This window comes from Vombatus ursinus, unplaced genomic scaffold, assembly GCF_900497805.2.
Source record: "Vombatus ursinus unplaced genomic scaffold, bare-nosed wombat genome assembly UNPS02014807.1, whole genome shotgun sequence".
NCBI classification, from domain to species: Eukaryota; Metazoa; Chordata; class Mammalia; order Diprotodontia; family Vombatidae; genus Vombatus; species Vombatus ursinus.
The window spans coordinates 60,590,873-60,602,927 of NW_020954585.1; the positions used below are offsets into that span (position 1 = coordinate 60,590,873).

Here is a 12,055-nt window from a genome sequence, read left to right on the forward strand (position 1 = left end):
TTTCTCAACACTCTATTACCTCACTTTCTTAAAACTGAGGGGTTTTCCCTTCTAATGCCATAGGGATTTTGACTAAATTGCCAGAGCTTATGAAGTTCTGCTTTCAAAAGAAAGAAAAGTCTGCATGGTATAGAAATCTTACAGAGCACACACTAAGAATAGGCAAGTTTAAAAGAAAAATGTTTACAACCCGATTACTGAGGTCATACAAACCTCAGGCAATTCGTTGGAAGCAATGAATAAAATCAAGTAAAGGATCCTGGGGAATGAATTAGGGTACCTGGGGACATATTCAAGGATGAGATGATTGGCTGGGAAAACAGATATAAATCATGAGAGCCTGCTTCTAAGATTTTAGTGGCAAAGAAGTATATGAGCACTATCACAGGGTTGAAATGATCCACACAGTACTTTTCAGCATTAAAAAATTAGTTTTCTCTCCATGGTTTTCCAATTTTGAGAGTTATAACTATGTTTGAAAATTGAGTCAAGAAAGGACAAGAAAAAACTACTGAGGCTTTTTCAAGATTAACAAAATTGATAGGTTATTGAATAAGGGTCTACATTACTCTGGCTGAACTCAGGCAAGGGTTTCAGAAACAGATACAGATCCCAAAAGACTTGGTCTCAATGTAGTTTAAAAGTCAAAGTAAAAATGATCTTTTTTCTATTCTACTTCAGTCTGTCAGTGATAAATGCCTGCATTGAAAAGCCTAAGTACCCTGGTGATTACTGTTACTAGAATAGGTGATGATGCCAGACATCAACTCTGGCAAAGACATAAACTACAAATATAAAGAAAGATAGGGGTATTTTTATCTACTTGCCAATGCATGGGCATAATGACTAGATTCTGATAGTTAATTAATGCATTATAACTATTCCATTAGCAATCAGAAGAGGGAAATTTTTTTTTCCTTAAAGGAACAATTTTTTTTTACCTTAAGGAAAGAGTACCATCATTTCACTTACCCATTGATTGATGTTCTAGACATAAATAGGCTAAAAACAGAAGACACAAAAGAGTGATACAGTTGAATAAACAGCCAGCCCGATTTCTCAATGCTGTTGTTTAAGAAGATCTGTGTTCCTTGATCAAGGTAACTCTGGATAAAGACAGGCTGAAGTGATTCACATAACTGCTCTCTGTTGCACACATACCACTAAAGAGAGAGAGGAAAAAAACAGACATCAGAGGCATCATCTAAGAAGTGTAACAATACAACACCTAAATCAGCAGAGGAATGAAGACTAAACTCTCAGTGTCTAAATATTATAATATAAATCATGTAGCATCTTTAAAAGAATCTATAAAATATTACCATCTCTTTCATATGCTACCAGTTAGAAAACTATCTAGTGTTATTAACCCTGCTTTTCAGATGAGAAATGTCAACCAGACTGAATCAGCCTCCAACCTGTGGATGGCCAGAGCTGAACAGAGCAGTCTAGAGACAGGACAGTCAGGAGTCAAACAGAAGTTTAATTTCAAAGTGAAAGAAATGGCTTGCAAGAAAGGAGGGGATCTAGACACACGTGCTGGGGCCCCACCCCTAATGAGGGGGACCCTAGGCAGTGTGGGCAGGTCTCAATACTTATACCAATGGCTATACTGTGAGCCTGACAATGAGGGGTAACAGCAACAATGAGACAAGTTTGATTCATAGCAGGGGTTCATGACCAGAACATGGGTACTTGACCGGTGCTTGTCTGACCTCAGAGAACACCGGGTGCTGGTCAAAGCAATACAGTGAGATCATCCAGAGAGTGAGCGCAAAGGGTCGTTGTTGTGCTAAGTTCAGGGCACAACTTGCTTGCTGGGCCTTAGCTCTGGAAAACAGGGTGTCTCCTAATATCCTGACAGAAAACAAGGTATATATTATAATAACTTGTCCAAGACCACCAAACAAATCTGTAGCAGGACAATGAATACAACTCAGATTAATGTTCCAACCAGATTAAGCTGTTTCTCTACTTACTAGTTAAATAAAAAATTCTCAAAACACTTCACAAATAGACTGTTCCCCATTTTTACAGATGGATAGACAAAACTGAACCATGGAAAGATTAAGGACTTAGTCAAAGTCACTTGGTCAATCAATGGCAAACCAGGGAATGACATTCTAAAAACATAATGGATTTATAAACTTCAAATGTCAGTACACTAAATCTAAAACAACATGATGCTTTTCAACTTTGACTTGTAGTATTTAATTACCCTATTTTTTTCATTTACAAGAATGAGCTTCTTTAAAGACCTGACAATTGAATTAATAGATTACCCTCTGGAACTAGGATACAGAAATCAAATCATAGGGAGGATGAATGTTGCTTAGTCCATTTTTTGGCTAAGAAAATATTAGTTTCCTCCTTTCATTTCCTTTCAAAAAGTAACTTGTAACTACTCCACAAAAAGTATGACCAAATTTCTCATCCATTTTGCAAGCTATTTTCCTGTCTCTACAAAAGGTATTGTAAACACTTGCACAACTGGTAGAGCAATTTTACTGTCACACTAACCTTGCTAAATACTAACTAAAATATTGTGCAACTTATTCCCAAAACTGGCTTTAAAATACACACACACACCACACACACAAAAACACACATTTATACACATACATGCATATGTATGGATACATAGAGACCAGTTTCCCAGCACAATGTAGACAAGTATCTCACAGCAAAGGTTATTCTTTTTTGTTTAGTGAATCTTATGCAGGCCCTTGATAAGACTTTTTTTTTTAATTTTTAAACTAGATACAGTGGTCTAATTTAGGCTAGGAAGTGTATTAGAAATAATTTTGCACTTGGGACCCTAGTTGAAATCCCACCACCCTTAATTTCTCATGTTGTGATCATAAGGAAGTTACTCCATCTCTCTGTGATTGTTTCCTCATCTGTGAAATGAGGACCTGGAGTAGTACATACCTCACAAGGTTATTGTGAGAATCAAAAGGTATGTAAAGTGCTTTGCAAACCTTAAAGCACAATATAAAGATCAGTTATTATTACTAAAACAGTTCATTAGGATGGTACATTAAAACACTTCTCTACCCTAAGATTTTGAACTATTTTTACATTGTACTCATGCCCTTATACTTAAGCAATTTTTCCATTATTTTTACTTATTCAGTGTTAAACCTTTTCTTACTCAAACATTCACATTCTAATTCCCCAACAAATTTCACATTATGATATAGCCTTGTGCTTATAACAGACCTCTTTTTATTGTATTAATTTTCTTGCTTCACCTGAACCCTCTAAAATAGATGCAACTCTAACCTTGATCTAGTTTATATTCTCTAAAAAGGCCAATAAAGATGAAATGAATTTACAAGATCTGCTATAAGCAGGTACATTCTACCAATATAGGAGTGAAACCATTCAAGAGAGATAGGGGAACAGAAATGTAAACTGTTAAAGAGACAACAATGATTCAAACAACTCTGACTCCTTGAACCACCCAGAATTGGCCCCATTCATTGCATATGATGATTTTAGAGGCTGGTGTTGCTCAACTGCAACTCATTCAAACTCATTAAAATTAACATTAACAACACCCAAGTCAGCTTTTCTTGCCTGACTGAACAGTGTTTTGAAAAGAAAGCTTCAAACCAAATGGATTGGGGAGATGGCAGAAAAAGGAATGGGCAAAGAGAAAGAACATCGTCTCACTGAAAACAAAATGTTTAAACCCACGGCCTTCCCCGTCCATGCTAATATGTCCATCCTAAATTGCAGAAGAATCTAGGAGATGGCACTCAAAGCAAAGAGGCCCCTCCCAAAAAATCTTCATACACAACAGCAGAAAGACTGGCATAACTAAGAAAAATAAAACCCAAATCTAAATATCTGCGGCAATTTTCTTTTTCCAGGTCTTCTTAAAAGTAGTCAAGGTTCTTCAGTGTTACAACATTTTTTATATTTTATTACAAAATACTTGAAGAAGCATGCACACTAGGTATCATTAAGCTAAATTGTCTGGTTAGGAAACTGGGCATGATACACTTCCAGAAAGAAATAAGAAATATCTTACTCAGTTCAAATGGTTGTTTAACTGCGAAAAGGTAGATGAAGACATAGATAAGGTAACTAGGTTTTATATCATCTTTGCCTTTGCAAAGGCTCCCTTCAAGATTTTAATTATTCTTACCTTCAAATGGTATTTGCTAAACATCCACCCATGACATGCTAGGCTAAGTACTTTAAAATGCAAGCACAAAGGCCCAGGTTCTGTCTTAAGGGGGCTAACATTCCAAAAGAAAATGATGACGTAAAATTACTGAGGACAAATACACATTTGTAAAAGAGAACCAAAATTCAGAGGTAACAAGTGACTTGTGATGAGAATCAACTAGTCAAACTGTACAGCTACCCTTCTCCTAAGGTGAGATTCTGGTTAAAGCAAAAGCAACAAAACTTCCTGCAGCAATCTGGCCTTCTCTCTCTTCCAATTACACTCTGGCCCAGCCCTGCTAGACAGAAGAGCTGAAATGAGATAACAGACAGCAGTGGGTGGAATATCCTCTGGCCAACATGCATTTGGATAGTGTAATTGAGGCATATTTAGGTATATTTCTCCTCGAAAACTATAGACTCAAAGCACCCAAACAAGAAAAGTAAAGTATTTTATATGTTTGGGTTTTTTCCCCTAGAAATCTTACATCAATCCTCCATTACCAGACTGACTTCCTCAGCCAAAGACCAGAAAGGATGTGAAAGGATGTGCCTTTGAAGATGCACCAAAATTTTCCTCAATTTGTATCAACTGCATGAAGCGATTTCTTAAGAACAAACTTCAAATCAAACCAGTTATTTCTAATCTAGTTTTAGCTGATGCCAAGCATAAAGGAGGATTTCAAGCAATTAACAAGTATTTATTATTTATTGTTAGACATAATATGTTTGGATGCTTACAGAGTTTTTCTTCTACCACCTTGCAACAAAACTACCAAAACCTTTAAGGTCAGCTGGGAATAAACAAGACAATAAGATAAACAAGTATGGAATCAGAATGCTAAAGCTAGACGACAAGAGAAATCACTGAGCCCAACCCCTTCCTTTACAGTTGAGGAAACTGAGGCTTGGAGAGGTGAAGGGCTTGCTTAAAGTAGGATAATGAGTGGGCACCTGAGTAAAAAGAATCTATCCATAAAATATCTAGTAAGTCACTACATGTGATCACTGAAACACTGCTCTGCTCTACCCTCTGATACTAATTCCATAGAGCCTTGCACGTCTGTATTTAACCATCCTTCAGAGAAGAAGCTGTAGGACAACAACAGATTTGGAGTCAGAAAACCTGAATTAGAATCCTGGCTCTCCTTCTTACTATCTGCAGGAATTTGGGCAAATGGCTTTTCTCTTGGGTCTTAATTTCCTTATGTATAACAAGAGGAGTTAAATTAAATGATTTCTAAGGTTCTTTCTAGTTTTAAATCACATTACCAAATTACCCTATCCACTCAAACTTCTCAACCAACTATCCTTCCACGTCCTGATTTTAACTGAAACTTGTCTCTTCCTGAGGACAACATATTCTTCTTCGCGTCCCTCTCCATTTGAAACCATTCTTTTGCCCACTTTGCAGACTCACAAGGCCAGAAGAAAGGACACCCCTTTTAAATCATTCATTCCTACACCAACAAAACTCAGTAACCTTTCCTCTTTTGGGAAAGGTTGTCATGCACCAACAAAAGTGTAACTTTCCCAGTGACTTAAATAACTGACTCATGGTCTTTCTATCCCAGTGTTGTCAAACTCAAATAGAAAAGGTATTCCTCATTACACCCACATAAGGATCTCTACAAGCTACATATTAACCACATATTACTACTGTCTATATTTTATTATATGTTTACCTACTTTGTAAAATATTTCCCAATTACATTTTAATCTGATTCAAGCAGCAATCAGGAGTGTTGTGGGCACTCAGGCAATATTGTATACCTCAGTTCAATCCTATTCCCACCCTACCCCACCATCCTCGGGTACCTTAAATGTTCTCAATTCTCTAAATGCTTACAGTATCTCTCGAATAACCTGACCACACAATTCCTCAGTTCTAGCTGTTTACTTTCTGTAACCAACATCAGCTACACACTAGATCTTATCATTCATTTCCAAGACTCAGATTTTTTGACAGTTCTAGTCTCTTGATTATGACAACCTTGAAGCCTTAGTAACAACTCACATTTATATAAATGCATTATCTCATTTTAACCTCATAAAATCCTGTGAGGTAGGTGTTATTATTATCCCTCTTTTATAGAAAAGGAAAGTGTTTCAGGTGGCAAGCAAACTTGGGTCTCCTATTTCTAAGCCCAGCATTCAATTCACTACATCATATTAACCTTTCACCTCTCCCAGTCTCATACTCACACTAAGTCTACTCTTTGTTCTTATTCTAGTCCCTTGATCCAACCATATTGTCCCACTCAGTCTTCCCCTCCCACAGCGACTTTATTTATCTCCACACCCAACCTTGACCACATATCACTCTCTTTAGTATTTCCCTAGTTTCTACCTGAAAATTTCTCCTTTGACCACTACTACCTTCTACTAGTTCTGACTTGCAAATTCTTATATATGAATTTGCCCTGTCATCCAAATTCTCTGCCACTGCTTCATGGCAGGCTGGAGAAAATCATGAAACTGAACTTTCAAACACTAAAAATGTATGATCATTAACTCAATAGGTCCCTCCCTTTTGTTCAATATTTCTAATCTACCATTATCAAGTTTCTATCTCATTCTCTTTGGCGAACGTTCCAAACCTTTTCTTCTCTCTTCTGGCCTCTAACCATTCCCTTTCCCATCCTATATATCATACCCTATATTTACATCAGATGACCAAGCCTCCTATTTCTCTGAGATGAAGGCCATAATTGAGTACCCTCAGTTTACCTTCTCCATTCCTCAAAACTTCTTACCATTACCACTCACTCATTTTTCCCTTCCCCCTTAAATCAAAGGAGTGGGACATTCTTCATTAAGGCATAATCACTATACACTTGGATCCCATTCCTTCCTATATCCTCTTGGAGTTTGTACTCACAGCCAGCCCCTCTCTTTTATATATCTTCATCCTTTTCTTCACCCTCCCCCTGTACTCATTTGTTTTTTGTTTGGGCTTTTTTTTTTTTTGGTGAGGTAATCGGGGTTAAGTGACTTGCCCAGGGCCACATAGCTACTAAGTGTTAAGTGTCTGAGGCTGGATTTGAACTCAGATCCTCCTGACTCCAGGACCGGTGCTCTATCCACTGTGCCACCTAGCTGCCTCCCAATTATAATTTAAGAACACCAAAATATTCCATGTGTTGGGGTTTGGTTATTTTCATCTCCTTAATGAGTGCTAGATTTATTCCTTCCCATTTGCCCACACACATACCTAAGGTCTCTCCAAGACTTAAAAAAGCCTTCACTAGACTATTCAATTTAGCTATGTCCCTAACTCTTTCCTCCCCTTTACTGCTAAACAAGCTCATGCATAGCCTTCTGGAAAACAAGAGTTCAGAAAATTCAATAAGCATCTATTATGTGCAAGCCACTGTATTAGACACTAGGGATCAAAGGGGACACAGAGTCAAAAATGAAACAGTCCCTGCTCTCAAAGAGCTTACGTGTACAAGAAAACTAAATACAAAACATACAAAGTAATTTTCAAGTAGAGAACATGTGTCTAATATGAAAGGAAATTTGTTAACAAAACAAATTTTGTTTGTTTCAAAGAGCAGAATGGAAGGTGGCAGGGTAAAATGGGTTAGGGACACAGTAGGTTTGACATGGATGGGTATGAGAAAGTGATGGTAACCAGGTAAAGAAGCTTCAGTCTAGATAGTCAATAAAATAATCACAAGGATTCTGAATGCAGCCATCCATAAGAGAATAATGGTCATGCTCTTTGCTAAGGGTACAGCAAGTTTGAGGTACTGACTTTTCAATCAGGAATCAACCAGTCAGGTCAGCTATGCCCCAAGGTTACTCAGACTCTCCTCTCTCTCCCAAAGAGAAGTGCTCTCAAAAAAAAAAATTAAAAAGGGGCAGCTGGGTGGCACAGTGGATAGAGTATGACCCTGGGCAAGTCACTTAACTCCATTACCTAGCAAAAAAATAGAAGTTTTTTTAAAAAATCAAAAACAGAGAGAGAGAGAAGTGCTCTCTCAGTCTGAAAAACCAAGGGAAATGAAGTCCTATGGATATGCCTTTGATTGTCTATCATCTGTCACTAATCTTTTGTAGTTTGAAATCTGAATCTTGTCTTCCACTGCCCCCCCACCCCCCATCTTATTGTGAATTTTATTTTTTACTCTGCTTCTGACTCTGATACTGTTTCCCACATCTAGTTTGCTGATTTGGTTCCTAGTATTAGATTGTTACTGTACCCCTGACCCCCTATCAACCAAGAGCCTGGCCATATATAGCTACAGACATATAATATGCTTTCTGACCTCCACTTCCCACCTCACCCTAACCAATTCAATCTTCATACCACTGTTAGGAAAAACACACACATACACACACACACACACACATTTAATTCATAAATCTGGTCACATCTTCACTCTTCAGCACAAAATCTTCAGCAGCTCTGTCTTGCCTACCAAACATAGTTCAAACTCCTTTGTCTAACATTTAAGGTTCACTATAATCTGGAACCACCCTACCTTTTCAGTTCTGTCAGAGGTTATTCCCATCTACACACTCACCATTATAATCAAAATTACATATTCTTTGTCCTCTACATACTGTGCTTGAGAGTCTCCATGCCTTTGCTAACTTTGTTTTGATGTCCATTCCTATCTATCCTTTAAAACCCAATTCATATGATGCTACCCACCATGAAGCCTTCTCTATTTTCTCTTCTCTAGTAATACCCTTCTCCCTCAAACTTCACATAGCCTTTTTTATTATATATCTCTAACATACTTATCCTATAATATCTATGTTTGTCTTATCCCTCCATTAAGTGGTAAGCTCCTTGAAGACTGGGACTATATCTTAAACTTCATATATTCTCCAAATACAAAGTACAGTGCTTTGTACACGGTAGGTGCTTAATAAATGTTCAATGTCTTAGAGATTTTTTCAGTAAATATATGGGTTTCTCCTGACCCTGCAGGTGATATGATAGATTAGCCTTCATTTTCATAAAGGATAATGCCATTTTCCCCCTTCTCCTGTCTGTAAAACTGGACTGACATACACTAAGGATAAGGAAAAGAATTAATCAGGACAGCAAAGTGGCGCAGTGGATAGAGCACCAGCCCTGTATTCAGGAGGACCTGAGTTCAAATCGGGCCTCAAGCCAAATACTTGACACTTACTAGCTGTGTGACCCTGGGCAAGTCACTTAACCCCAACTGCATAAAAAAAAAACAACAACAAAAAACAACCAAAAAAAAGCAAAAGAATTGATACAATTAAAAATTATACTCCAATTTGTTTCCTGAAGTACCTCAACTGGTCATCAAATATGCTTCCTGAAAGACTTTTCTTTCACTAGAGAAAAGGTTAAGCATATTTGTAGAAGGAGGAATAGGCTCTACAATATCAAAGTGAAAAATTTTTTAAAATTATTAATTAAAACAAATACACACCAAATCCCATATACAAGACTGTTTTGCAGATGAATATTCCAAGTGGTTCCTACATTCTCCTGACTCACAGACTAAAAACTTCAACAGGATTTTTTAGACTGATAAATAACAGAAGTGTCTATGCAAGGCCTCATGGCAGTGTATCTATATATACATATATATAGATACACACACACACACACACACACACACACACATATATATATATGCAGGGTTTTATTAAATGGACCAGACGTGCTCTAATGGACCCTCAGATACCTATGGGTTTCTATGGGTTGTCCTAGGTCCACACTACAGATTTAGAACAGTAAAATTGAAAGGAATAGTCATAAACTGCCAAGAAGCCTCAGAGCTCTAGTACGTGACGCAGGCCAAAGGAAGAGGCAACTAACTAGTGGCCATTGGTTGAGCACTGAACTTGGAGTCAGGAAAATATGGGCTTAAATCCCACCTCATGTCCTTACTGCTTGTGTGAACTGCAGTGTAAAACGGGAATAACTCTCACCTTACAGGCTTGTTTCAAAGGTTACACAAACATTGTCTATTATACAGAAGAAATATTACTGTGAAACTTCAGTAAAAATGGCCACTGGTTGGAAAGCATTTGTCTACTAGAGTCCTTCCCCATCTCTAGATTCCTTGTCTAAAATGGTAGTTCAAGGAATATCAGTCTTAAACCTGTGGGTTCAAAACCATCTATGGGTTTTCTACCATTCCCATCTTTTTTACTTCTGATCTGATTGGTTTACTATATTTAGGAATTCTAGAAAATTATTATGTTGGAAGAAGTCTACAATACAGTTATTTCATCAAGTGTTACTTCCTAGACGTGTAGTATTATGCTAATACAAAAACCTAACACTTTTTCACAGAATCACAGAGCTGAAAGTGTCCTTACATCTGACCAACAAAATATCTTTTACATCATCCTCTACATGCAACCTCCTTCTAGGAGACCTATCACCTCCTAGGACTCATTCTACTTTTTATTCAGAGGTTCCTCCTTACATGGAACCAAAATCTGCTTCTGTCACTTCCATCCATTTGCTCCCAGTTCTTCCCTCTGGGGGCAAGCAGAATTAATCTAATCTATCATCCAGGTGACAGTCCTTCAAAACTAGACAGTTATCATGTTTCTCCTAAGTCCAGGATAAACATCCTAGAGAATTAGCTGCTCAGGAGCCATCCTTTCTCTAGCATGTTTTAGCACTTTGCCAGGAATCAAAGTCAAGCTCACTAGTGTATGGTCTGCAAAATTCACTTTCTTGTCTTAAAAATAAGAAGAAGAAGAAGAAATCAGGGCCTTTATCCTTCTCTAGTCCTGCAGCAGTCAGTCAATAAGCATTTATTAAGCACCTATTATGTGCCAGGTATGATGCTAAGTCTTTTCCATTGTCCACAATATTTCAAAGATCACTGGCATGGCTCAGCAATCATCCATCAATTATTTTGGTACCCTAGATCTGTGATGTCATTTGTGCAGATATTATGACTTGAACTCACTGAGGGCTACTGTGTTCTTTTTTTTACTTATTCTGGGCTTCAATTCACAATTGAATTCATCTTTGTTCTGTCCTTTACAGTCATTCTCCTTGACAAAGAAAACAGAAGCAAAATACCAAATTGCATAGTTTTGTCTTTTCTCCATTTCCCAATAGCAGCTTTTTGGCTTCCACTCCAAGGAACAATGTGCCTGGGGGTTGAGGGGGAGGTTAAGCTGATCTCCTAAAATCTCATCACCTGAGGAATGACTCGGGTTACCTTCCCAATTCAACCTTAGTAGACTTACCCTTCAGATAGAAGGGCTGGAGATTGAAGCACTAAATTCCTCCTTTGCTTCCTCCCTCGGTGTGTAATCTTCCCCCAATAGACAGTAAGCTCCAAAAGGCCAAGGATTGTCTCTTTCTAAAATTTATATCCCTAGGGTTTAGCACAGTGCTTGGCACAAAGTAAATGAGCTTAAAAAAATGTTTATTGAATTGAAATGAAATGGGCTGATACCTTACCATCCTTATTTCTCCTCTGAGTTCAACTATGTAAGGTAGATCTGGATCCAACATACATACATACCATCTAGCCCACACTATAAGCAATTGTATTCCTGTCTTCTTGACTCATCTTCTGAAGTCAGAAAAGGGTTACCACTCCAAACCTGGATCTCTTACATTTTTTTACTTGAGGCCTCTTCTGATCTCTCAACACTAGTTTACTTCCCACATCCCCCACTCAAAAAAAAAAATTACCTTATATTTTTCTTTTAGACTAAATCTCTTTTCATTGGTATAAGGAAATCTGGAGGTAGAAACATCCTCTACCAAGAGATCTACTTGGCTCTCCAACTTACTTTGTCTACATTTTGTATTTATTTCTATATCCACATATTGTTTTCCCCAATATAATGTAAGCTCCTTAAGGCTGGGAATTATTTCATTTTTGTCTCTGTATCTCCAATG

The 12,055-nt window shown here is 37.6% G+C and overlaps 1 protein-coding gene across 3 annotated transcripts in view; it reads right to left on the bottom strand.

Annotated features, from left to right (window-relative positions):
- The window catches only part of LOC114052420 (methyltransferase-like protein 9), a 62,994-nt gene that overhangs the window by 36,628 nt on the left and 14,311 nt on the right, over window positions 1-12,055 (bottom strand). For all 3 annotated transcript variants that reach the window (XM_027875015.1, XM_027875014.1, XM_027875013.1), the window contains exon 2: window positions 973-1,163. In XM_027875015.1, coding sequence (XP_027730816.1) covers window positions 973-1,163 — 191 coding nt within the window. The remainder of the gene's footprint in view (window positions 1-972; window positions 1,164-12,055) is intronic.